Source organism: Lepisma saccharinum, chromosome 18 (assembly GCF_977018435.1).
Source record: "Lepisma saccharinum chromosome 18, izLepSacc3.1, whole genome shotgun sequence".
Classification (NCBI taxonomy): Eukaryota; Metazoa; Arthropoda; class Insecta; order Zygentoma; family Lepismatidae; genus Lepisma; species Lepisma saccharinum.
The window spans coordinates 41,922,931-41,950,334 of NC_139246.1; the positions used below are offsets into that span (position 1 = coordinate 41,922,931).

The 27,404-nt window shown below is 37.2% G+C and overlaps 1 protein-coding gene across 4 annotated transcripts in view; it reads right to left on the minus strand.

Moving 5' to 3' along the window:
* LOC146002544 (organic cation transporter protein-like) overlaps positions 1-27,404 on the minus strand; it is a 111,377-nt gene that overhangs the window by 31,190 nt on the left and 52,783 nt on the right. For 2 of the 4 annotated variants that reach the window (XM_083140469.1, XM_083140466.1), the window contains exons 2-4: positions 14,183-14,423; positions 5,173-5,353; positions 1,983-2,086 (exon numbers count right to left, since the gene is read on the minus strand). In XM_083140469.1, the coding sequence (XP_082996595.1) occupies positions 1,983-2,086; positions 5,173-5,353; positions 14,183-14,412 (515 nt within the window). In that variant the 5' untranslated portion in view covers positions 14,413-14,423. Of the gene's footprint in view, positions 1-1,982; positions 2,087-5,172; positions 5,354-14,182; positions 14,424-26,032; positions 26,148-26,420; positions 26,537-27,404 lie in introns of those variants that run through there. The other 2 variants (XM_083140467.1, XM_083140465.1) reach the window with 2 other exon arrangements.

Here is a 27,404-nt window from a genome sequence, read left to right on the forward strand (position 1 = left end):
GCGACAAACCTATAAAATGCTGCAGGCAGTGGAGACGAAATTTTTAAGGAGTATATTATGGAAGACTAGAAGGGATAGAATAAGGAATGAGGAGATCCGACAGACAGTATGGGTGGTGAAGCTTGAGGACAGAATAGATCAGGCACAGGTGACATGGTTTGGACACATGAAGAGGATGGATGCAGAAAGACTACCAAGAGCTTACAATGCACAACGAGTGGGAGTAAGACCAAAGGGGAGACCAAGATGTCAGTAAAAAGAGCAGACAGTGGAGAGTGTTAGGAGAAGAGAACAAGATTGGAACTCCGTGGAAAGAGAGGAGTGGTGGAAGACCAGAAAAAATGGAGGCGCTTGACTTCTATGTCTACCCAGCCAGAGGCAGGAAATGGCGAAGGATGATGATGAAGAGTTTTAATACCATTTAGGCATTGAGGATGCCTCTCTATAGGAATCTCTCAATGTCTTACGATGTGTGCTACAAAATACACTTTGTTCATTATTTATTTATAAGTATGAATACAAAATTTTACACATTGCAAATAGTAACATTTCCCTTCACTTCTTGTTTGTAACTCCATGGATTTAATATAATGCAGGGAGTTATGGTTAAGTGGTATTGCAGCCAAAGGCTGAACTTGGCCAATGAATAAAGAATTTCTAATTCTAACTCCCGCCCTGCAGAACTTCTTGCATGCTGGATTAATGCAAGTTCAAAAATCAAAATTGGCAACTCATTTTTAAAATACTACACAAAGCTTTACAAAAATACAAGCGACAATTAGATTTAAAAAAACAAAAAAACAAGCACAATTCCTTAAAGTTATTCAAAACCAGGTTTTATTCTTCAAATCACCCCTCCGTTTTTACTTCCAGTCATCCATCCTCTTTCCAGTGTAGTTTCTAGTTCAGACTGAAAATTCCCTTACAATTGCCCCAAAAACTTCCTGTCTGACATTTAAATTTCCCGTGTTGTTGGATAAGGTGTTCGAACTCTTGCAAAGAGTTTGAAATTGTAACCTCTTTCTTTGTAGTATGTTATGTTCACCACAAACCCACACCATATTTGATCCCAAAAAACACATGTCTGTGTAGTACATAGTGACTGTATATAATACTGAGCCTTTTTCTGTCTACACCAGTGGATTGTTACTTCTTATACCTCCACTGGTCTGAAGATATGAATGAGAAGTTGGGGAAATACCCTCATTTGGGATTAGAAAAATGCACTATTTTATGTGCATAAATAAGCAAATTTGTATAATATGTCTAGTATATACAGAGTTAATAAAAAAGAATGCCCTGGTTTCGTGATTTCATTGCGGGGAACTTATGGAACATATCGTCATTACATGGGTGTACATCTGTGCCTGGTGTCTAAGTTTTGTTCGAATAGTCTCACACATCGCTGGTTGCAAACTTTGTGCAATGCAACATGACAGCATTTGGAGAGAAGGCGGCATTCTGTGCGTGCAATTCCATGAAGCAATTGAAAGCAGTATGACTTTATTTGTAGACACGTTTGGACAATCCTCTACACAGTAGTCTGTGACAGTTCAAGCTCTTGGCTTGCCCAATTTGTTGATTTTTGTGGGCTTCATTTGAAAGCTTTGCGAACCTGCCTCATTCAACACTGATGGCCAGCCTCTGCATTTCCCTTTGCACAGACAACCTGTAGCCAGCCATGAATCGTTGGCACCACTTGCAAATGGTTTTCTATGTAGGGGTCTCTTTCTGAAGTTTCATCCTACACTGTCGTCATAACAGACTTTGTTTCGTGGAATTGCATTGCACAGAATGCCTTCTCTCCAGATGCCACCATTTTGCATTTGCACGCTCCTAGCGGCAAAGTGTGGAACCAGTACAATTCAAACAAAAACTTGTGGATATCAGACACAGATGTACGTACACCCATCACAAAACCACGCAGTTCTTTTGGAAAAACCCTGTATGTATTCAAAAAAGAGAAATCAAAAAGTAATTACCTATCTGCCATTAAACCAAAAACAAATGAACCAACCAATTTCCCAGCCATAACTGCAGTTTGTACAGTAGACAAGAGTGCTGTTCGATCGCATACTAAATCCCACTGTAAAGGAAACGAAGGCTGATTACTATTGTTATTTTGAAAATAAATCATCACTTCTTACACAAATATACAATAATTTCATGTAACTCTGAAAAGAATATGCTATGTACATTTTTATACTTAATATACAAAACTGATACAAAATTGATAGAATGTAAATTAACAGCCTTCTGTGAATGACTGCAGCCACAAAATTTGACCCATGAATAATTTGGGTTTCTTCATGGGTTACATGGAATTATTGTATATTTCTGTAAGAAGAAGTGAATTAAAACCAGGTTTGTGTTATAAATTTAAATTATCGTCACTCTCTCATATTAATAAAATATTCATAATTAAAATGATTATTAATTAAGAATTGAATAAATCAGGTTTATCATATATACCAACAACAGTGTGTTAACAACCCCTTAAATATTTTATGAAAGTTGGCCCACCAAATGTAATTAAGTTTTGATCAATTAATTTGGAGTCCCACACCGTCAACGTACGGTATAAGGCATCATGCTTTGGGCTCCGGCTATGGGACACGTGCAGGTTCGAGTCTCCTGGGGGGGAGCGTAACAACTTTTCTCTTGAGATTTCTGCCTGTGTATGGGACCGGTGGCCACCCACGATCGTGAGGAAATTGGGGAGCTACAAATGATAAGCGTAATCCAGTCACAGAAACCATCATCTGAGTGGATGATCTCCCACCTCATCACGTGAAAGTGAGGCCGGCAGTCTAAGTAGGCCCTGGCCCTCATGGGCTGTTGTACCACGTTTTTTTTTTAAAAATAATTTTTGAGGTTTTAATTTTTTCAGGAAAATTGTGTTTCAAGTGAAGGGGCTAATTCAGTAACTTCAATAATGTAACATTTTTTTAAGCATTTCATCAAAGATATTTTATTATAAGCATTTGATAATGTTAAATCATGCTAAAAGATACTGAGATGTGTGTTCAATACAGTTTTGCAAAATCATGCGTAACAGTAGGCAATAAAATTAAGATAAAATGATGTGCTCCTTTAGGGATTAATTCACTCAACATTTTAATATTCCATGCAGGTATCTTTATTCATTGCATTTGTATTTCTTGAGAATGATGACCACATACAGTGTTGATGGATTGGACAGAGTAACACTTGGTGTTCTGTATGTCGTAAGCTTAAGTTGTTGTAGCAGAGAAAATTATAAAGTTTTCACCTACAAGCATATGTACTTACAAGTACAAATAAAATATTGAAAGTCTTTCTGGTATTAGTTCCCTTGGAAATGGTTTTAATTTTAAGAAACCTTCGAGATCCTGCGTGTATTTAATTTGAATGATTGATTTGGTCTATTTTAACTCAATTTTCTGCCACTTTTGGATGAAGATGAGTGAAGATACAATGAAATTGATAAAGGGGCACTCTTAAAGAACACCCATGCCCAGGCTAGGAGTCAAACAGAAACCCCTGGCATCGTAGCACACTGAGCTAAACACTTCACCAAGGAGATCGGCATATTTTATTTCTACAATACATCACAAATAGCATTACGATCACGGAAATAAGTATGCCACATATAGTGCTATAATGAAAGATGTGATCCAAGAAGCCTATCTATTGTATGTAACTTTATATTTGTTCAAAACAGTAAATCTAAAATTAATGTCATTCTGATATAGACAGAACAATGAAAAGATTCCTATTGATCACAGAAACAAAAAATGTGCAATTCCCTCACCTTTGTCTTTTGTTATAAGATTGTAACAAACTGTAATATTCACCATGCTGAACACTTTTTTAAGTCCGGAAATGCCGCGAGACTTGCCCAAAGTATAAAAAATGCATAATATGTATCTGTATTGTAAGAAAAAATATTTTTTCTGATTAAATGACAAGCTTTTTAATGCCACCTTGATCCATAGTCACAACACAAGGTTCCAGATTTGAGCCTGACCATGGGATTTTCTTTGAGTCTCTTCGTCTATTTCATCATCTTCACAATTAGCTGGTGGCAGAAAAGTGTTGCTAAATAACAAAAGAAAAGGGGGAAGAAAGAGAACAAAGAAAGAGCAATAGTTACTTTTAATATCCTGAGTAGCAAGCTCAGTGGCCAAGCTTGTGAAATGGTTGATTCTTAATCTTCTGCTGAGTCCTTTCATCAATTTCATTTAAACATCACATCCTTATCATTGTGATTGGCTAAAAGTGGCAAACTTGCGACGTAAAATTACAAAAATATTCTGAGTATCTCATATATATATCAACTTATTAATATTTTTAAATTACACTCCAACAGATTGAAGTGGAATAGTTCCACTGGAATACTTATATTAACATTTATAAACATTGTGAACTATTTTAAATTGTTATGGTGTTCAAGAATTGGTACGAGTATCTCAATTGGTGTACATTGAAAGTACTATTGGCTTAGCCCTGTTTAACAATTTTGATGCATTTTAATGAAAACTATGTATTTTACATGATTTCCACAATCTTTGGACTGCAGAAAAGTGAGGTTGATTTTGTATACTATGCAGGATATCTAGTCTCCAGAAAAGTGGCAGCTGGTATGTATGGGGGATTGAAAATTTGACTAATACCATTCGATACTGGCATAGCTGAGCTAACCATGTACAGGAGTCCTGGGTTGAAATCCCAGCCTAGGCATGGGCGTCCTTTGTGAGAGCCTTAATCAATTTCATCATATCATCATTCACCCTCATATTTGCAATTAGCCAAAAGTGGCAGAAAAGCAAAGAAAAATAAACTAGGGTTGCGCCGATATGAAATTTTGGCCAATACCGATAAAGTTCTGATATAAAATTTATCGATACCAATAACCAATATTCTACTGATCTAATATAAATTTCGAAACTGTCCTTGAAGACCTGATTGGTTCATTGAACCCCTTCATAGATGTGTGTTTCGAGGTGACTGCAGTAGGGCTTGGAGATTTTCCATAAAAATTATAACAAAATGGCAGAATTTTGCTCTAAATTATAAGATATTTATAGATATATGGGATCGGTAATTTTACCAATAAACCAATACTGATAGAGTCCCATCCCTAAAATAAAACAAATCAACCGGAAAAATCCATGCAAATTGAATACTTACGTCTGACACTATAGTGGACTCTAAATCAGGATCTTTGTATATCCATTCATCACACTCCCTTGTGGAGGGGGGATCATCTCTGGAACTGGATGCTTGTGTAAATTGTAATGCAGATATCGCCGAGTAATTGTAATCATAGAACTCACACTCACTGTACTGCCACTTGCCATCCTTCCACACACTGAAATAATAATGGTAGTAGTAATGGCAATAAAAATTAAAAAGCGGCAAAATGAAATCTCATTACACACAAGAACGGTATGCCAGAGACCCGGGTTCGAGTCCCGGTCGATCCTGCATTTTTCGCTAAAAATTTCTACAAAGAACTTTACAGTATTCTTTTGAATTATTTCTCTTGTAGTCTATGGTTGTTACATGCATAAAAACACAGTTATTGTTGTGATGTTTCAGGAGAACACACGCTCCCTTCATCAGACATTTATAAATCAGTATATTTAAGAATAAATGTCTGATGAAGGGAGTGTGTGTTCTCCTGAAATGTCACAACAAAAACTGTGTTTTTTAATGCTTGTGACAACTGTAGACTAATAATACCTAGTCATATCATAAATTCTGTGACAAAGTTAATAATGAACTACAGGCACAGTGAGCAAACTAATGTATTAATATTTAGATGGTACAAAGGTACAGGTCGTGCCAACACAGAGCACCAATCACTGTTCAGAATGGCCATTTCTGGCCTTCACACAGGCCCGAAATCCCTGAGGCCAGTCATCGATCGCAGCATGCACGGTCTCGAGGGGAAAGTCTGCCACTGCCTACACAAGAGAACGCTTGAGACTCGCAAGGTTTGGATACCTCTTCCTACAGACCATGCCCTCCAAAATGGACCACAACCTGTAGTCCAATCGGTTGAGGTCGGGGCTGCTGGAGGGCCCATCAGCCGGAGTAATGAAATCAGGCACATTCCTCTGAAGCCACTCCTGTGTGGTCTTTCCCTTGTGGCCCGGTGATGAATCCTGCTGGAAGCTCCACGGCTCATTGTTGAACATGGTGCGGGTCAACGATTTCACAAGTGGCTCCAACACTGTCGCTTGGTACACTTTTGCAGATGTTTTCACACCATGTTCACAGACGTGGAGGTCAGTTGTGCCATCATACGAAACCCCCACCAAACCATCACTGAGGCAGGATGATGACCTCAGAGGATCCATGGCATGTTTTCACGAGCTTTCTAGGATGTCGAGGCATAAACATGGTCGTTTTGACGAATGTAAGACTCTTCAATCGTGAAGATTTTTTCGTCTGTGAAAAGGATCCTCCTGTGGCCACCATTTGCGTAATGCTGAAGGAGTATTTTTGTTTTATGCTCCCTCTGGACCTTAAGCTGTGGAGTGAGGAAGTGACCAGTACTTCGCCGATAAGCAAGGAGTCCTAGGTCACTTCGGAGCACACGCGACATCCACATTTTCGAAATGTTCAGCTCTCTAGCCATCACTGCCTGTTTCCTGACAGGATTTCGTTGAATCCGTGCCGCCAATGCTTTCACGAGCTTCTGGCTCCTCACGCTGCGAGGTATACCTTCCCTGGGGCGGTCCTCAATTTTCTCTGTGTCACAGTATCTGTTGATGGTCCGATGCACGAACATCCTGCTGATATTCAGCTTTTTCAGGGTGTTGAAAATGTCTGATGGTGATTTGCCAACTTTGTGCAGTGTGATTACTGCCACACGGTTCTCGTATACACCCCACTCCATTCGACTCGCAGTGAAATTCACCTTTCCGCTACCACAGCCAAACACACAATGATACTGGTTGTTGTTTGATCCAACATTGCGGGGTTACCTTGCCAACCAGTGTTGCCATCCCTGTCTAAACTTTGTAACAGAATTTATGATATGACTAGGTACAATGCAAACAATGCATACATACAAGAAAAAAAAAGTATTATTTTGACATGCACATTCGCTCACATATCAAAATTAAAGAAAAAAATATCTGTATACAAAACATCAGAATGAAGTATACTTCAGTCGCAACAATGAACATGCAGTACATGTGAAGACGTGAATTTAAAACATGGTTGACATATTGTAATATAATTAAGCCTTGTTTCCATATTAAAACCAATAAGTTGCTGACCAAGGCAGTTTATTAAGATAAAAACACTTAACACATAACGTTTCGACCCTGTATCAGGGTCTTCCTCAGACGAAGAACTAAACTAAAATGATGAAATAAACTACACACAGAAAGATTACATACACATAGCAGGGTCACAAGCCACACAACAACAAATCAAGTTGACAGTCCTTATCTAGGAAGATTTCTACAAAGGAATTAAACATATCACCTCCTGACAGTTGTTGACTAATGGGTCTACTACACAGACAGGTGATTGGCAGGTCAAGATTAGCAAGAGTCTAAGAACCACCTGCTCACCACTCCCCCACCCCTCCTGCCTTTCTGGTTATGGATGAATACCACCTCCTCTGGTCTTCTTCTTTTCTCTTCTTTCTTCCTTCTTCATACTTCTTTTTTCTTCATCCTTTCAACTTTCTCTAACACACTCTTCCATTCCTTGTTTATCTTGAGCCCTCCATTCCAATTCATGATGTCTTCTCCTTTCTTTTCTATTTCTTTGGCCTCCTTCCATTTTCTCACTAGTTCTCTCTTCTCTTTTCCTATTCGCCTAGCCGAATCCCATTCAACTTCATGTCCTGTTTCTCTAGTGTGTTTGAATATGGCATTCCTGTCTCTCTTCAATCTCACATCATCCATGTGTTGCTTTAACCTGTCTTTAAGTCTCTTCTTCGTTTCCCCTATATATACACTTTCACATCCTCTGCACTTCACCTCGTAGATAACCCCTTCCTCTTCCTCCTCTCTCTTTTCTTCCTTCTTCTTGCTGGCTATACTTAAAATAGTGCATCCTCCCTTCCTGTAAGTTCTTATACCCACTTTCCTCAGCACTTTGCATATCTTCTCTGTGGCATCGCCCATACTTCTTATACCAAACCATCTCTCTTTTTCTTTTTCTTCCTTCTCTTCCAGTCCTCTCTCTTTTATCTCTTTCCTTCTTCTGTTGATGTTGTGTCTGTCTTTCTTTTCATAGCCATTCTCTTCTAGTTGTTCCCACAGGCTATTAATCTTGGTTTCTTCTTCCCCTTTCTCTGTGCATATCTTCTTTATTCGGTCTTCCATGTTCCTTATAAAATTACGTTTAGTTCCATCACCCACATCACTTCTTTTGTGGCAGAACACTCCTGCCGAACACTTCTTTTGATACCATGTAGCCACAATCCCCATTCCTCTCTTCTTTTTCATCTCAATATCCAAGAAATTTAATGCTCCTTCCTGTTCCGTTTCGAGCTCAAGGAATATCCCTGCTTTCTCATCTTCTACATCTTTAACAAGCTTACTCAGCTGCCTTTTTGTTCCTTTCCATATCCCAAAACAAGAAGACGAGAGGAGGAGGTATTCATCCATAACCAGAAAGGCAGGAGGGGTGGGGGAGTGGTGAGCAGGTGGTTCTTAGACTCTTGCTAATCTTGACCTGCCAATCACCTGTCAGTGTAGTAGACCCATTAGTCAACAACTGTCAGGAGGTGATATGTTTAATTCCTTTGTAGAAATCTTCCTAGATAAGGACTGTCAACTTGATTTGTTGTTGTGTGGCTTGTGACCCTGCTATGTGTATGTAATCTTTCTGTGTGTAGTTTATTTCATCATTTTAGTTTAGTTCTTCGTCTGAGGAAGACCCTGATACAGGGTCGAAACGTTATGTGTTAAGTGTTTTTATCTTAATAAACTGCCTTGGTCAGCAACTTATTGGTTTTAATGGTTGACATAATATTTCTATAAAAAAAAATCATAGCAAAATAAGGGTCTCTATACAATTCTAGGTAGCATGCTTACATATGCACGTTACATGTTAAAATTAATACAATTATCAGAAACATTCATTTTTGGAGAAGTGGCTGGCACCCATGTGAATGAAACTTTTTATTTTGAAATTTGCGAAAAAACATTTGTCCTTAAGCAAGGGGATTAAGTCAGAAGAGTTTGTCTTTTTTTTTTTAATCACACAGAAAAAAGCTAAATACTGGCATATTTGTGAATTCAGCAGAAAATAAGAGGGCACTAAGATCTGAAGAAAAAAAAAACTGCTTAAAGAGTATACATGATTATATACATGATTATGTAATAACTGAACTTTGCAGAAGTATTATTTATCCTTGTCTCAAGATGGAAACCTCCCTTCTCAGGATAACAAAACTAACAAGGTATAATCCTTGGCACACAAAACTTATATTCTGCCAGCTGTACATGACTTGAAGGACAATTTAAATGATATTACAAGAGTCAAATGAAAACCTTAAAAGTGTAATAAAATTGTAGGGCAGACTGTATACAGCTCAAAATTACATGACATATCAACTGCTATTTACAAAACAACCTCAAGACTGCAACAGTAATCAAGTGAACTTCAAAACGCATTTTATTTAAAAATGGCCTTGCCCTCAAATGTTGGCATCCAATCGCCGCTACTACAAACATTCAGATAGATTTCTCAGTTGTACAAACCTTGTAAAAAAACTCTTTCAGTCAAAAACTCATACAATGAAAATACTATGCTCAGGAACATGCATTTAAATTACAAGAAACTTCACAATTGTCTACCATCACACATTCTATCATTGTCGCCGATTACATAAAATCAAGTATGTGCCTTGTATTTGCAACACAAGCTTGAACCTAATTCACATTTATTTCACTGTATTAACATGCATGAAATAATGTGATTAGAATGTATAGCTGGGGTATGGCTGTGCATGGGTAAACACTTCCATGAAATAATTGTGTCCATCAGAGACAAAGCGAAAGGAAATGGAACAAGATGCGACAATAAGAAAAGAATAAAGAGGAAAACAAGAAAAGAAAAGGAAAAAGAAGTAAGAGGAAATTTGGGAGTTATAGAGAGAGGGGGATATATACGTCTTACATACACATATATTGCCTACTATATATGGTCTTACATTTATACTGCCCACCCTAATCTATCAATAAGGAGCTTCTGCCCACCCGGTAGAAAATTTCTGGCGGCGCCCCTGAGGCAAGGACAGTTTACTCTCCCTTGGTAGATAAGATTTAGCATAGTGCAGGGGCAAAAAATGGGGGTCAACTGCCCCTAATCGCCACCACTGCTTGCTGGTGTGGTAAGCATTCACAAGAGAGATTGAATTTTCATTTGCCGAGAAATTTCCGTAAGTTTTAAGCTACAGAGGGCAAGAAACCACATGGTGCAAGTGTGTATATTTATCAAACCATTCATATAGCTATCTCCAAGTATATATACTTATTGAATTTGATTGGGTGGGCACTTGCCCACCCATGCCGTGCCCCTGCAGTTTTGGATCCTAATCACCGGCACTGCCAGCAAATTTATTAATGGAGGAGAAAGTTCGACGATGGCCTCAGTCGCAGGCAGATGGGTGGAAAGGCCTTTGCAGTGAGTGGCTCATAACTGAATAACTCAAATCAGAAAATACATGTAGATGAGCAATAGGTCTGTGCTAAAATGCAGAAAACTTGTGAAACCCTACATACAAAAACGTACTAGATAAGAAACAAAAGCAAAATAAGGTTATTATTTGACTCTCCCTTCTACAAAGAAAAAGTATTTATCCAATGATATTTAAATAAGCAATCACCAGCAAGATCACACCAGCTGTAGAAGGATTTACTAACTGATTACATAAAAGGGAATGCTGGCTTCTGGAGTAAAGAGGTTTGTGTAATGCAATTACAAGCCAGGGGCTCTAGGTTGCAACCCTGGGGTAAGACACCCCTTCATCTATTTCATCCTTATTATTGTGATTAACCCAACAGGTAGAAAAGAAATGCAAAATAATGACTTTGGAGGAACTGAGATGCTCTTAATAAATAGTAGTAGACTCTTACCTAGACAGCCAGACAGCAGAATGGAGGGATTTAGCTAAGAACAAATTACATGATGAATAGTAATTTGGCAGGACTTGACACTCAAGCAACTGTTGTAACAAGGAAGGAAATACAGTGTGTTTCAAAAAGAAGGACCCGATTTCAAATAACTATATTTACGAGTAATAATGGAAATGTGTTTTCAGGTACGTAACAGCGGCGTATACTCTGGGTCACCTAGGTAATCGGAGATGACCCGGCTATAATTTTTTAAAAAGTTGTTTTTTATTTCTTCGCAATATTCTTCCGAACCAATCTTTGAATCACATATTTCTTTGCTTCCAGCGCGCGAATGTTTTCAACCGTTTGCCGCGGAATGTCCGTGAGGCTTTTTCTCCAGCTGGTGGAATCTGGTGACGTCAGGGTGAGATTCCACCGGCTCCCTTTAAAACCCTTGACGGGAGGGGAAGGAAACACTGCTTCTCAGGCGCGGTTATTCCGTGACAAGGGTAAGCTCCTTCTGGAAAGAGTCCATCGGTCGCACTCTCCACCCCAGAGCCTTTGCCGTTCCCTTGGCTGGCACCCTCTTCTGCCATTCTTCCCCGATGGCCTTTGTATCGTAGGAGCTGTGTTGTTTACGACAGGGAAATTTATCAGGAAACAGGTTTTGGGTTCACAAATTACGTACTGAAAAGGAAAGAAGAGAAAAGACATCTGAAAATGCGCGAGAAACAGAGAAATCTGAACAACATTTGCGAACCAATTCTATGAAAATTCTCATTTTACGTTTGCTTCTGTCTTCCTGATCTCTGCTATTTCAACAGATATTGTCAAAGGAAAAAAAAACTATTACACCGACCTCCATTGCGGAGTGTTAGCACAGCTCCCTACGACACCAGAGCTCCAGGGTTCGAATACCGGTCAGGGCATGGGTGTTCTTTGTAAATGTCCCTTCATCAATGTCATATCATCACTCGTAGTGATTAGCCAAAAGTGGCAGAAAAGCGACGTCAAATAACAGTGTAATCAATCGATTAATGAAGTAATTAAACTATTTATATGCTTACTTTTTTCATTTTTGTATTTTAAAATGCGTGATTACTTTCTTTGTAGCCTTCAAAACCAGTGAGAGTACTTCTTTCACAGAAATGAATAATTTTTAAAAGGGAAAGCTAAAAAAAAAAAAAAAGGTAAAGTGTTCCCCTGTGCTTAGCACCACGCCATGAAGGCGTATAGGGGGTGTGGGGGTAACGCCCCACACTTTCTTGATCCGGTCATGAGTGGGGGTGATGTGATCAGCATCACGCCCCTGACCGCCTTTACCCCCCAGGGTTTCCCCCAGGTACCCATGTTATTCGACGCTGGGTGGCTATCAGAAATAAATTATATATATATGTACACATATATTAGGTAATTTAAGTTGCTTTTCCCCCTCTTTAGATTAACAATGATCATAATGATAAAAGATGTTTGAATGTAAAATATATAAACAAAAAACGCAATGATTCCAACTTATAGAACCTCGCGCATCGCAGGGAATATAAAGCTGGGAAAGGGAATTTTTCAACATCCATAGGGAATTTAATTCTGTGTCAAGCAGGAAGGAACCACAATAGAAGATTGGCGCAGGGAATTGAATGCGTGTTGTAGCGATTCGAGAATTTAATATTTGTTTAGCTGTTAGTGGTTTAGTATTTGTGCTAGTGCTGTGTTCACTGAAGTTAAAGGCAATGAATGGATATAATACAATATTTGCGTGCGAAAATATTTGGAACGGGATCTTTTCCGGAGAAATTTCAAATAGTTAATGTAGGTAGGTCAGTAGCATCTCTTGGACCATAGAACTTGAACTTAAACTTCCGTGTATAAAAACAAAAATCGGGAATGCACGAGTGACTGGGTACTGGGGTAACTTGAATTTTACACTTAAATTAATATTGAGGGTTTTTATTTCACTACCGCATTCCTTTCATATTCTTTGTTACAGGTTTTTTCTTATAGATTTATTATATTCTCTTGTTTTATCATTTGAAATTCTAAACGTAGATTAACTGCAAGTGCAATCACAACAATTATTCGACAGTGGTCGCAACAATAAGGTAAAATTTTTCACACATATATTCATAAATCCTGTATGGATGATGAGGTAAATTTGCAGGGAGACTTCAGGAGTGGGTGGATGAATCAAGTGTCGGAGATTACCCACTAGTTAAAACCAGCATACGCCACTGGTACGTAACAAACTATGAAGTATTCAGTAAGTCCTCAAGTTTCACTAACAGTGTTATAAATGCTCTATGTGCCCTTTACCTGCTGCATGGATAACATCAAGACAATAGTTGAATTCATTCCAAACATGTCTGAGTGTGTTTCCTTCCACAGACTTTGCTGCAGTCATGATGTTGTCCTTGAGCTCATCAAAGTCAGTGGGTAATTGTGGAACAAAAACAACATTGTTTTAAGTATCGCCACAAGACAAAATCACAGGGTGTAATGTCTTGCTGAATTGGGGAACACAAAGCATCTTTTGTTGCACAGATGCCATCTTGTGAATGACTAATGTCTATTTGGGTGCAACTAGTGGTAACTATGAGCAGTCATTTAAAACTCTAGGCCATGGCGGTTCAGGTAATGCAAGTTTAAGTCACTGGCGGTGCATGGTTGCACAGATATAAGGCTTTAAAATCAGGTCATTCTTTTTGGAACATACTGTAAATAGGTGTCATGTCTGGAGGTCTTGGGGGCCCACAAGGGCAGTGCCAAGTCTTTTGTTGCATAGATGCCATCTTGTGAACAACTAAGGTTAGCGTCTATTTGGGTGCTACTAGGAGTATCTAGCGACAGTTATTTAAAACTCTAGGCCACGGCAGTTCAATCAGTGCAAGTTTCATTCACTGGCAGTGTGTGGTTTCACAGATATAAAGTTTAAAATTGGGTCATTCTTTTTTAAACACACTGTATATTTGAGAAGTAGAAAAAACAAATCACACCATTAAACCACTGATGTCTTATACTATAAAACATGCACACAACAAGGAAAGAAGTTGTCAGCATTACTAAAGGAAACACACCCTACCATACAAATAATTATCATGCTAAAGCCTTACTGTGGAATGCTGATGTTTCGGACCTGTTCGTCAGTCCAGTTGGCTGCTAAGAGTTCAGGAACTTTACACCAATGTTGTGGACTTGCTCCAATGAATACATATACAAAGTTATGGAATGCATTGTTAAATCCAGCAGCACTTGCGAGCAAAAACACATACCACAGCCATAATCCTCCCTCTCCAATAGTTGACAGTTCAGAATCTAACCATAGCTTCTCTGTGTCAAGCATTGCAGTGTGCTCTGTATAAACAAAATACAAATACATATAGTAATCATCTTGTGTGAATCTTTTACATGGTGAAAAATAGTAAGATTATAGTCATTATTGCCACTCTTGCATTGTTTGCTTCTAGGGATGGACAATATCGTGAAGATATATCGCTGACATAATATATATCGTTAAAATATCATGACAATATTTCACCGACACAATATGTATCACCAAAATATTGTGATGATATATCGCTGACATGATATATATTGCCAAAATATTGTGATGATATATTGCAGACACGATATATATCACCAAAATATTATAATGATATATCGCCGACACAATATATATCACCAAAATATCATGATGATATATCGCCGACACAATATATATCACCAAAATATCATGATGATATATCGCCAAAACTATATATATCACCAAAATATCATGATATATCATCTGGATCATATATCGTCCAACACTAGTTGCTTCTTGCAAACCTTAGGAGCAAATTATTGATGCTCCAGCAGTGCTATATGTGTTACACATGAAAGAAATATAAAACACTATTCAATCTCACATATTGCTTGTGTCTAATGGATAAATACAACATTCTAATTTGTAATGAATTTCTACTTCTTACTGATTCATCTTCATATTTGTTTGCATAAGATTCACTTCTCTATAGAAAGTGAACAACAGTTAACAAGACTCCCTCAATTTATCCACACTTTCCAGAATTCACCAGCATGCATCAGACTGGTGAACCAAAAATCACATCAAATTCAGTGAAATCTGGAAAGCTTCAACTGAAACAAATAAAGACTACATTCGTTAAGTGCATGTATTAGAGAAAAGTCACTGATAGTGAGAATCACAGAAGATTTTTAATAATGACATCTCATGTTGCATGTGCACTATGAATGTCAGTGGCATTGTTTGTGAAAGTATCATATTATCAATGGAGGCTTTCCTGCATGTTAGAACAGAACAAAGATGCATGTTTTGATGCATCAGGATAGTTTATTTCACTTTGCATGCAGATGAAGGAGAGTACTTTTAAAAATGTTGACAGTTTATGAGTGCATCCAGTTTATTCACAGTGCAACAAAATCGGCTTGACATTCCGTACTATTGCCTACAGAACAGATATCATGAATCAGAACAAGTTTCAAAGCAGCAATGGTGCCATTTCAATTGCAATGATGATGTCATGGTGAAAGCTTTGGTGGACACCAATAAAATACAGAACACCGAAGTGTGTGTCAGTGTATGCACTGGTGGATTCTGGAAACTGCCCTATGAATGGTTTTTGAACTCTTCACCATCATGTGTACAGTTACAAGAAAATTTATTTATGTAAGCCCTATAATTTATTATTTCTCTTGTAGTCTACGGTTATTACAAGCAGTTTTTCATTGTTACGTTTCAGAACACATGCTCCCTTCATCAGACATTTATTTCTAGTTTGATTAAAGATACAGTTATATCAATGGTTATTTTTTTTAAACAAAAAGAATGAGTAATACAATGGATGTTGTCAATGTTCCATTGTTGTAATATAGGAACTTAACTGAAAACAAGCAGTCTGTTTTAATTTTATTTCCAATAAAAATTTTGATCCAATTATGTAACTGAAAACATCAAGAAACTCTGTGAAAGCAATGATGATTTTGAATTGCCTGATTATATTTGGAATTCATAATTTTTTAAAAAAAATAATGTGATCAAAATTCTTATCGGCAATAAAAATAAAACAGAATGCTTGTTTTCACAGTTAAGTTCGCATATTACAACAATGCAACATTGACAACATCCATTGTATAACTCATTTTCTTTTGTTTAAAAAAATGTAATTTTTTAAACCCGAAGGTTCATTGCTGCAGCAACACAGGCCTTCCATCTTTCCCTATCTTGAGCAAGTTCTATATACTCTTTTCCATCCCTACCGATTTCCCTTAGGTCCATCTCAACGTTGTCCCTCCATCTTCGTCTTGGCCTTCCTACAAGTCTCTTACCATCAGGTTTCCGAACAAGAATCCTGTAAACTCCTCTTTCCTCTCCCATTCGTGCCACATGGCCTGCCCACCTAAGTCTTCTCGATTTAATCATTCTAATAATATCTGGACATGAATACAAATTATGTAGTTCTAAATTATGTAACCTTCTCCACTCACCTGTCTCCTCATCCCTTTTAGGTCCAAAGATTTTCCTAAGGATCTTATTTTCAAATACTCTCAATTTATGTTCCTCTTTCAATGTAAGGGACCAAGTTTCACTCCCATATAATACTACAGGCAAAATTACGGTTTTGTATATTTTAACTTTTAGTTTCTTAGATATTAAACGAGAAGACAAAAGTTTATGAAGAGAGAAGTAACATGCATTTCCTGAATTAAGCCTACTTTTTATTTCCTCTTTAATATAATTTTCATTTGTTAATATTACTCCTAAGTATTTGAATTTGGAAACTGGTTCAAACGAGTTGTTATCAATAATTAGATTTTGATTATTACCTAACACTTGGTTTTGGCCTGTAAGCATATATTTAGTTTTCTCTTTGTTAACTTCCAAACCTATCTCTTTAGCAGTTTTGAAAAATATTTTAGCATTATTCTTAATTGTATTCACATCATCCCCCAGTAAGTCTACATCATCTGCATATGCTAACAACTGAGTCACACCATTTAATTTTAGTCCTTCTTTAGTTTCTTTTACCTTCCTAACAGCATATTCTAAGGCAAAATTAAAGAGCAATGGAGATAATGCATCTCCTTGTTTTAATCCATCATGAATTGTAAATTTGTCAGACATATTAATACCCACACGAATTTTACTTTCTGTTTCACTGGTGCATATTTTTATCATACTAACAAGCTTCTTAGGTATTCCAAACTCTACTAATATATTATATAATTTATCTCTTTTGACCGAATCATATACTTTTTTGAAATCAATGAATAGCTGATGGACATTTTGATTATATTCCCACTTTTTTTCAAGTGTCTGTCTGATGTGAAAAATTTGATCTGTAGTTGACCTGTTACGTTTAAATCCACATTGATAACACTGGGGAACAAAAAAAAGATTTTATTTTGCGGCATAAAGTTTAATAACAGTTTCAGCAAACAAAACAGCTGTTATTGCCAATTGTATGATTGGTTCAGTTGAATTGACTCCAGTTATAAAAATAAACACACCATGAAAAATATAGGAGGTAAAATTACTCTACGCTTTTCTAGGTAATATCAAAATTTGATAATGGGCTGAAATTCCCATAATAAACTTATTTATTTATTTGTAAATTGTTGCTAGGCAACTTATGAAGCATTGCTAGGCAATATATCGGACACTCAACAAACCTTAAGGAATAATACCAAAACATAAAAATGGTTTTAGAAAAAAATTGAATATGCTGAACATAAGTGGCTCGTGTGTGTGGATTTGAAGATGGTGATTTTTTTACTAGGACAGCAAAGTGGGTACACAAAGTATCCCTGTTTCCTATGTTTGTGGGATATTCGTGCTAGAGAAAAGCATTGGGCGATGAAAGTTTGGCCCCCAAGGGAAAATATTAGTGGGAAAAGCTAATATCATTCATGAACCGCTGATAGATAGGGACAAAATCATCCTTCCGCCACTGAATATTAAACTTGGGTTGATTAAACAGTTTGTCAAGGCCTTAGATACAAGTGGTGATTGTTTGAAATATATATGCCACACTTTTCCAGGACTAAGTATTGAAAAATTGAAGGCAGGAATCTTTGACGGACCACCACAAATTCGTACACTCATAAATGATGCCAATTTTACAACTTACATGTCTTACATCGAATCTGAGGCCTGACTGAGCTTTGTGTCCGTCGTCAAAAACTTTTTGGGGAATCAGAGCAGAAAAGTACCCCGATATAGTTGGAAATATGTTGAAAAATTTTGAGAAATTGGGAGCTAATATGAGTGTGAAGATACATTTTCTACATAGCCACATTGACAGATTCCCTGAGAACCTTGGTGATTTTAGTGAAGAACGGGGATTGATTGATTGATTGATTTCGTTTATTTTACTTCGCATTTTGTGCCTCTTGGCTAATTTGCGAAGATGGGGATGAGTGATGAAATGATGAAATTGATGAATGGACATTCACAAACAACCAAGCCCGACCAGGATTCGAACCCGGGACCCTTGGTGTCGCAGCGCGATGTGCTAACCACTCGGCCACAGTGTCGGGCTGAAGAACGGGGAGAAAGGTTCCATCAGGATATAAGGATAATGGAAGAAAGCTACCAGGGACGGTGGGATCGCCACGTGATGGCCGACTACAGTTGGAGCTTACAGAGGGATTGTCCTCAAAAGCAATACAGCAGGAAATCGTACAGAAAACGTTTCACATAGTTTGTTACTTCATTGTGTACAAATTTTCTTAATTATTATGATCATAGGCCTATATCAATTTATTTTTATAATAATGATTGTAATCACAAAAAGAAATATTAAATTGTTGTTGGAAGTTCATTTATATGTATGTCTTAAGTTTCCGCCATTTTGGTTTAGTTGCATTTATTTCATAAATTAGAGCCAATTCAGGAAATATATTATTATATAATTATTCAGCAGCATGAAATTGCCCTAAATTCGCTCTCAAACACTGTGCCGCAATTTCACTGTTTCCCAGTGTAATCACATATAATTTCATTAGCATATGGGGTTAGTCTTGTTAAAAGAATGTTAGATAATATTTTATATGTTGTTGAGAGTAGAGAAATTCCACGGTAATTATTGCAGTTCATTTTATCACCTTTTTTAAACACAGGAAACAATTATGGATTCTTTCCACTGTTGAGGGATTTCTTCTTTATTCCATATTAAACAAATTAATTTATGAATTTGACATATTAATGAATTTCCACCATATTTAATTAACTCAGCTGGTATTAAATCAATGCCAGGTGCTTTGTTATTCTTTAGCCTTTTAATAGCATCTTTAACTTCAGTCAAGTTAGGTTCTGGAACTAAAGGTTCTGCTGTGTGGACTTCATTCACTTCTGATTTATCTCCTACATGAACATTTAAAAGGTCATTAAAGTAGTTCTTCAATCTATTTAGAATATCACTTGGGTCAGCTAGAAAATCACCGTCTTTATCTTTTACCATAGACTACAAGAGAAATAATTCTACAATGCAAGCAATGCGTACATACAAGAAAAAATATTCCTATAATTTATGTTCCTTTTATCAAACAAGCCAGGTAATAGTCAAAATCAAGAGGCAATATACGATGCAAGTTTGTTTTTCTGGATAGAGTGCGACTTGTGTGAATTTCAATTTTCTCCTGACCGTATAGAAGCTAGAGGATACAAACACTTTATCAACACAGTTATTGGTCTGAACGAATCACAAAAAACTACTTAACCTATTTTAAACTATGACAACAATCACCCATGGTGCAACAGCCCATTGAGGGCCTACCTACCGACTGGCAGCCTCACTCCCACCAGATCCTATTCACTCTCTCACGCGGGGCAGGAGATCATTCAACCAGTTACGGGGTGAAGTGTGGTCAGCACGACGAACCGCCAGTCATTGTCATAGGTTATCATGACTGAGTTGCTACTCATTCGTAGCTCCCCAATTTCCTTACAATGGTGGGTGGCCACCGGTCCCATACACAGGCCGAAATCTCAGAAAAGTTATTACGCTTCCCCAAACAGACTCGAACCTGCATGTGTCCCGCAGACTGCATGGCCATGGTGTGGGACTCTCTATAGACCTGAATTATAAAAAATAGTCAAATATTCTACCTCTTATTTTGCATCACCTCCCTGTCAGTTTTGTCTTACTGGGGCAATGAGGATGAATGTTGATTGCATGACATTCCCAAAGGAACACATGTCCAGGCAAGGATTCAAACCTTTGGTAGCGAGTCAACCACGCAAGATGCTTTGCCATCGAGATGGTGAATATTTTCTGCAACCAGGTGAATCATCCTGGGGCGTTTCAAATGTCAGAAGAGAATTATTACTTTCTAACTCAATCATCATCCTCCTTCGCCGTTTCCTGCCTCTGGCTGGATCGGCATAGAAGTCAGGCCTCTATTTTTTCCTGATCTTCCACCACTCCTCTTTCCATGGAGTTCCAATCTTGTCCTCTTCTCCTAACACTCTTCACTGCTCTTTTCAATTCTTTCTAACTCAGTATTATAGTAAAATCTTAACTAATGCATCAAGTTGTCCACTTCAGGGCAAAGAAACAAACTTAAACCTGTCTCCCCATCCTGTACATGCACACTTCTCCCTCCCATTCTATTATCTCACAAGCACTGAATTTCAATGGGTCCATAGTCGTGATCCATACCTTTCCTATAAGACTAATTATCTTGAAACTTTTAAATGATCTTAACCCAGTCCACACTGCAAATTACTTGACTTTGTGAAGCTGAAGAGTGAATAGATTGCTCTCTCTTCTTCTCCTGAATGTGAAAATAAACTTGTACATGAACCAGTACAATATATGAACACAATATTAAAAACATTACGAGTAAAAATTTATCAGTTGGCTTCAATATTTCTGTCAATAACAGTTTCAGTTACATTGGAGAAATATTTTCTTTTTTCTTTTTCAGCATTGAGAAGAATTAATAATTCATGAATATTGGTTGTTTAGTTCAAGTGACAGGGCTTAGAATATGCAGCACTGTGGAAGGGTAAGAAAAATCAGAACACCATGGCCTTCGTATTTAGTGGACTAATTTTTGCTCACAATATTTATCTAGAATATCCTAGACAAATATTACAATGAAAAATGCATAAACATTTGTCTCTGAATCTCAGGCAGATTACAGAAATTATCCATACAAACTTGTTAAAACCCAACAATTTCTTGTGAATACGTGGAATATTTTCTTCAAATAAGTTTCACAAGTGATAGGATGAGGAACATAAATTAAAGAGTACTTGAAAACTAAACTCTTAGAAAAATATTTGGACCTAAAAGGGATGAGGAGACAGGTGAGTGGACAAATTTGCATAATTTGTATTTATGTTCCGATATTATTAGAAAAATTAAATCAAGAAGACTTAGCTGGGCAGGCTATGTGGCACAAATGGGAGAGGAAAGACGATTTTACAGGATTCTTGTTGGGAAACCTGATGGAGAGAGACCTGTAGGAAGGCCAAGATGAAGATGGAGGGATAACAGTGAGATGGACCTGAAGGAAATCGGTAAAGATGGAAAAGATTGAAAAGATTGCATTGATCTTACCCAGGATAGAGACAGACGGAAGACTTGTGTTGCTGCAGCCATAAACCTTCGCGTTTAAGATGGCTGGAGAGTAAGTGGGGCAAGTGATAGAGCACTCCATAAATACATTTACATATTTCAGCAGTTAATAGTTTTTCTTTAATCAGTGCTCGAAGTAGAAATTCTTAGGTTGGTGATGTTTGTCGAACTTTGGGAATACGTTGGGAAGGGGCTGATTTATGTAAATAATCCTAGGGAATAGGATGACACTCTCCCTTCAAACACTACATTCAATGCATAAAATTTTAATCAGCCAGTACTTACAATTTAAAAAGGTAATACTTATCCTTAAATGGACCAATTATTATACAATACAACAGGAATAATCACTACAAAAGGAATTTTATGTGATTTTAAATATTTTGTACCACAGGTTTGAACTTCCATATGTATAGTAATATCATTATGGTAGTTATTATTATTGTCCCGCAGCATGGCTGTGCAGTCTAGGGTAGTCAGGTTTTGGACTCTGGCTATGAGACACACACAGGTTCGAGTCTCCTGAGGAAAGCGTAACAACTTTTCTTCTGATATTTTGGCCTGTGTATAGGACAGGTGGTCACCCACCATTGTGAGAAAATATGGGAGCTATGAGTGAGTAGAGTAACCCGGTCATACAAAATCTAGAATAACGACTAAGGGTTTGTCGTGCTGGCCACACATCACGCTGTAACTGGTTGGCAGTCAGTAGGTAGGCACTGGCCCTCACGGGGCTGTTATGCCATGGGGTATTTACTTATTATTATTACATATATGTGCAAAATGAAATCATATTCAGTCACATGCTTAATCCCAATTGTTATCCCACACCTGGGATATTTATCTACTGAAGAAAGAAAGGCTTCTGCCCCAATTTTATGAAACAAATTACCACGCAAAATACAAGATTAGAATTTACATTTAAATAATATTAATCCTAAATGAGTTATTATTCTTGAAGTTCATGACTGTTACAAGTATAAAAAAATAATATTTGTTGCAACATTTCGAGAGAACACACGCTCCCTTCATCAGACATTTAACTAAAATTAAATGTCTGGTGAAGACATTTAACTAAAATTAATGTCTGGTAATGTGTTCTCCCGAAATATTACAACAAAAATTGTGTTTTTATGTTTGTAACAACCATAAATTACAAGAGAAATACAATGCCAGCAATACGTACACAGAAGAAAAAACTAATAAATGAGGTTTAAGTATTGTTCCACAATATCTGATTGGCCTACCTATACTATAACATCATTTGCTTAAGCCAAATAAACCCACACTGTGAATCTCCAATGAAAAAAAAATGTATCAACAGATTTTGTAATTTTATGAAGATTTTTTTTAATCAGAAATACAAATAGTGAGATCTAAATTTATATTATCCATATTTCATTACTTTATATGTCATACAATATTTAGCAATGTTAATGTGCAATCCCTCTAGTTGAGAAGTTACTCTAACTTGGCTGCGGATTGAACACAGCCATCTCGCCTACGGTCACTTGCTGCAAAGATTCGACCCTCCAATGTGACATGTCTGTAATGTCATTCTAAGTGTTCTGCATATTCTTACTGAATGTATCGTTTTGCTTTCCTCAGACAGACTTAATCTTCCAAACTGTTTATCATTACTGTTCGAGGATGACGACAGTGTTTTAACAAATATTTTTAGCTTTCTGAGAAGAGCTGGTCTCTTCTACTGTCTGTGAGGAAGCTGTATTCTAACCTTTTTAAATGTGTTGTGCTTGTCCCTTTACAACCTTGCAATTTTAACCTTTCTCAAGGGGCTTCTTAACTCTTTTTTTAGGTAAGAATTTTAGATAAGAGGATATTTCCCCATGTACAATGAAAGGTGCAAAATGGCAACATGTACCGAAGCACCGAACAATTTCACTTCATTCATTCATTTATAATATACATAATGCTATCCCCCATTAAAGATTTTTTAAGAATTGGTTTAAACAGAATGACCTTTATGAAAATCCAGTATATGTCATGGATTGCAATGTTATAAAATCAATAAGTATTCTTTGTATTATAAAATCAAAATAAAATACAGTATTGACAAGTTGTGAGCACTATATCCTCTTTTTTTTAAAAAAATAAATAAATATTACACATTTCGTGATGCACATGCCCGCATGTCAGAGTGATTAGCACATCACGCTACAACGCCAGGGGTCCCAGGTTCGAATCCCGGCCTGGGCATGGATGTTTGTCAGTGTCCATTCATCAATATGAATATTATAAGATTATATGTTGCTTTTGCAAACATTATAATATATTTGGATTCTAACTATAGAATTAACTGACCCCATCATGACATAATTATGTCCTAAAACATATTAAACAAGTGAAATATTTTTTATACAGAAAACGAAGAGGTTCTCTCCATTTAATACGATTATTCTTTATAAACTATAATGCCCACATTTGACATAAGACTTGCGTCCAGGACAAACAATTGCCAGGATATCTGAAGTTATGGTTTTCTACGAAGTGTTTGTCAACTTACACTAGTATTTTTTAATGACAAATATGACTGTACATAATTCATGTTAAAGAAGTGGGCAACACTGAAAACTGATTTCTTCATTTTTACAGAAGAAACTACTTACGGAAATCAGTTTCTATAGCATTATCAAAGTTCGTCAATGTATTTTCTTTCATGGTGTAATCTTTTTAGCTCGAATTCATGTTTTTTCTAGAAAAAATGAATTTTTTAACTATGTTTGCCTAACCTAACCTTACCGTGAATGGTTTTTGGGGCTATGCGTGAATGGTGTTTGGGGCTATCAGTGAATGGTTTTTGAGGCTATCCGTGAATGGTTTTTGGGGCTATCCGTGAATGGTTTTTGGGGCTATCCGTGAATGGTTTTTGGGGGCTATCCCTGAATGGTTTTGGGGGCTATCCACTATTATTTTCATGAGAAAAGCATAATTCCACCCTAAAGAATGTTCCGCAATGCAGAATACGTAAGTAGGAATGTTAAAAATGAAGAAATAAATTAGTTATAGGTGTTTTCACGAGATCGAAGTAGTACTGATAGTGTGAGTACAAAGCCTGAATTCATGTTACAAGACTTTAGTCATGGGAAGATAATATGCACCTGAAACGTGCTTACGTATCTGTTTACTTTGTTCGATTAATTTAATTAGGTAATAAACAGGTACATGGATATGTAAACACGTTTCAGGTTTATATTAACACAACCTGAAATTAAAATGGTACAGAACGTGAAGTTAATTTCAAAGTTCGAACAATAATAATAATAAAAAAAAAGTTGGTCATCATTGTTTAATACACAAAGTACCCATTCTGGTACTATTATCATATGAGGGAAACACCTACGAATCATATATTTCGGACTTCTTTATATTGGTAACGTGTTATTTTCGAATGTGCAACATTTCTTACAGTGAAATAATGCATATCAATGTCTATTTCTTAGATTTACGAGTACTTACTGTTACTTGTTGCTTCTAATCTGTAACACATTATGGCCATGATAGCGTACTGGTTTAGGGGGCGTTCTGAGAGTGTTTTGTCGATTTATGCAGTGCTGCAACCTCGTTCACCGGAAAATATCTTAATTTCGTGCCCGGATTTGAAATTATGCTAATACGTCGCAAACCATTGACGTTAGCCTCACAAACCCTTGACATTAGCCCCACAAACCATTGACGTTAGCCCCACAAACCATTCACGTTAGCCCCAAAAAACATTCACGTTAGCCCCAAAGACCATTCACGTTAGCCCCAAAGACCATTCACGTCAGCCCCAAAGACCATTCACGTTAGCCCCAAAAACCATTCACGTTAGCCCCTAAAACCATTTCCGTAAGGTTAGGTTAAGTTAGGTTAGGGAAGCATAGTTAAAAAAAAACAAAAAAAAAAACCTCGACACGTCATGTTCTAGTGAAAACACGGCGAGGCTGAAACACTGGCTACGGGGTTGCATCATCTTAACACACGGAACATTGCACTCTTGTTCAATAAACCAAATGGCGGGAGCAGAAACAGCGTGTCGGACAGAGATTTTCGCAGAAAACAACACGCATTCACATTAAAATGGATCAAATCTACATTCAGGAACTTCCAAAACGCTCAAGAAACTGATTTCCGTAAGTATTTCTCCTGTAAATTTGAAGGAATCCGTTTCCCTCATACGATAATGTTACCATTAAAATTTTAAAAAAATCAAAATTCAATAATTATTCAAAATTATGGTAAATATATTAATTACATAAATGCTACTGCATTCATCACATACAACTTTGTCTAGAACAATGTGCACAATAGAAAGTGCAAGGCAGTTTTCTTATTATGAAGCGTGATCGTTGTAATCACCTAAAGGGGGAGGGGGAGTATAAGGCTGCATGAAGTACTCGGACCGGACCACGCAAACTTCATGGCGACAGCGAGAATGTATAGAGTCCTACCTCCAAACTCTCTCATGTGCCTTCATGGAGTGATGCAATACACAGAGTATAACTATACTAATTTTGCCGTTCGGATCGAAAGTAATTATGAAGTATTAGATCACGTCCCTAAGTTTCCGGATTCGAGTCCCGGCCTGGGCATAGGTGTTCTTTTTAAAAGCTCTTTCATCAATTTAATCTGATTATCACTCATCATTATCGTTGCGATCAGTCAAAAGTGGCAGAAATCGACGTAAAATAACAAAAATACAAAAAAAATCAACACAAATCGTTGTTATACTGAAAGTTGCCGATACCTTAGCACTAGCTCCAGTTGATGTTCTCAGACTGGTCTCTTGCACACACAAACTTATCTAGATGAAATAAGGTATACTCCATAATTGGAATCAAATTATTCGACAAACTGCTAACAACTTCGATGAACCGCTGGCTTCACAGAGTCTGACAGAGCGAGAGCAGACGACATTCATTCATTGTACACTTATCGGACAAGACTCAAACAACTTTTGGTACAACCCCGCCCTTCGCCTTCTGACGTCATGAAAATGTATGTACTTCTTGTTAGGTTAAGGTCTCTCAACACAAATAACACCTTTTTAATCAAGCCCCCCCCCAAAAAAAATTCAGTATATTTATGCTAAGAGAAGCGAGAACTAAACCTAACAAGCCTAACCTAGCAACGAAGGTATTTCACATTTACGCCAAAAACGAAATCCGGGTCTTCACGAAAACGGTGATCTGGACTTGTGCAGTCAGTTATATACCTCATTAAACACCTCACCTTTCAGTGTTGCCAACAACTAAGAGGTCGCTACAAATAATGCTCAAACTCACTATGTTCTGTAGCCTAAGGGAAATAAATGTAAAATTGTTTTAGGTAAACTCTACAAATGCCATATCGAAGCTCGAACGAGACCGAGTAGTTCGAACACCATCCACTTTCGATTTTACAGAGATTTGTCTCGATCTCGTCTCGAAATGTTAGGTCTTATTCTCCTCTCGAGTACTTGTCTCGAAATTAGACCATAAAGATAAAGGAGGTAGCATGTTTTTAGAAATCCTACAAACATCTCATTTAAATAGTGTATAGTGGTAATTATTTTACTTCCTTATCAGAATTAAACATATTGTAGCTATAATAAGTTGTAACACACTAGAAAATCATCTTCAAGGTTTCTATCCCTCCACATTTTCGCTATTATTGCGGCTGCTGATAAGGAATGAGCCCTCCCCGAAATAAAATTCTCCCTACGGGCCTGTATGTTCTTAATATTGTTGCC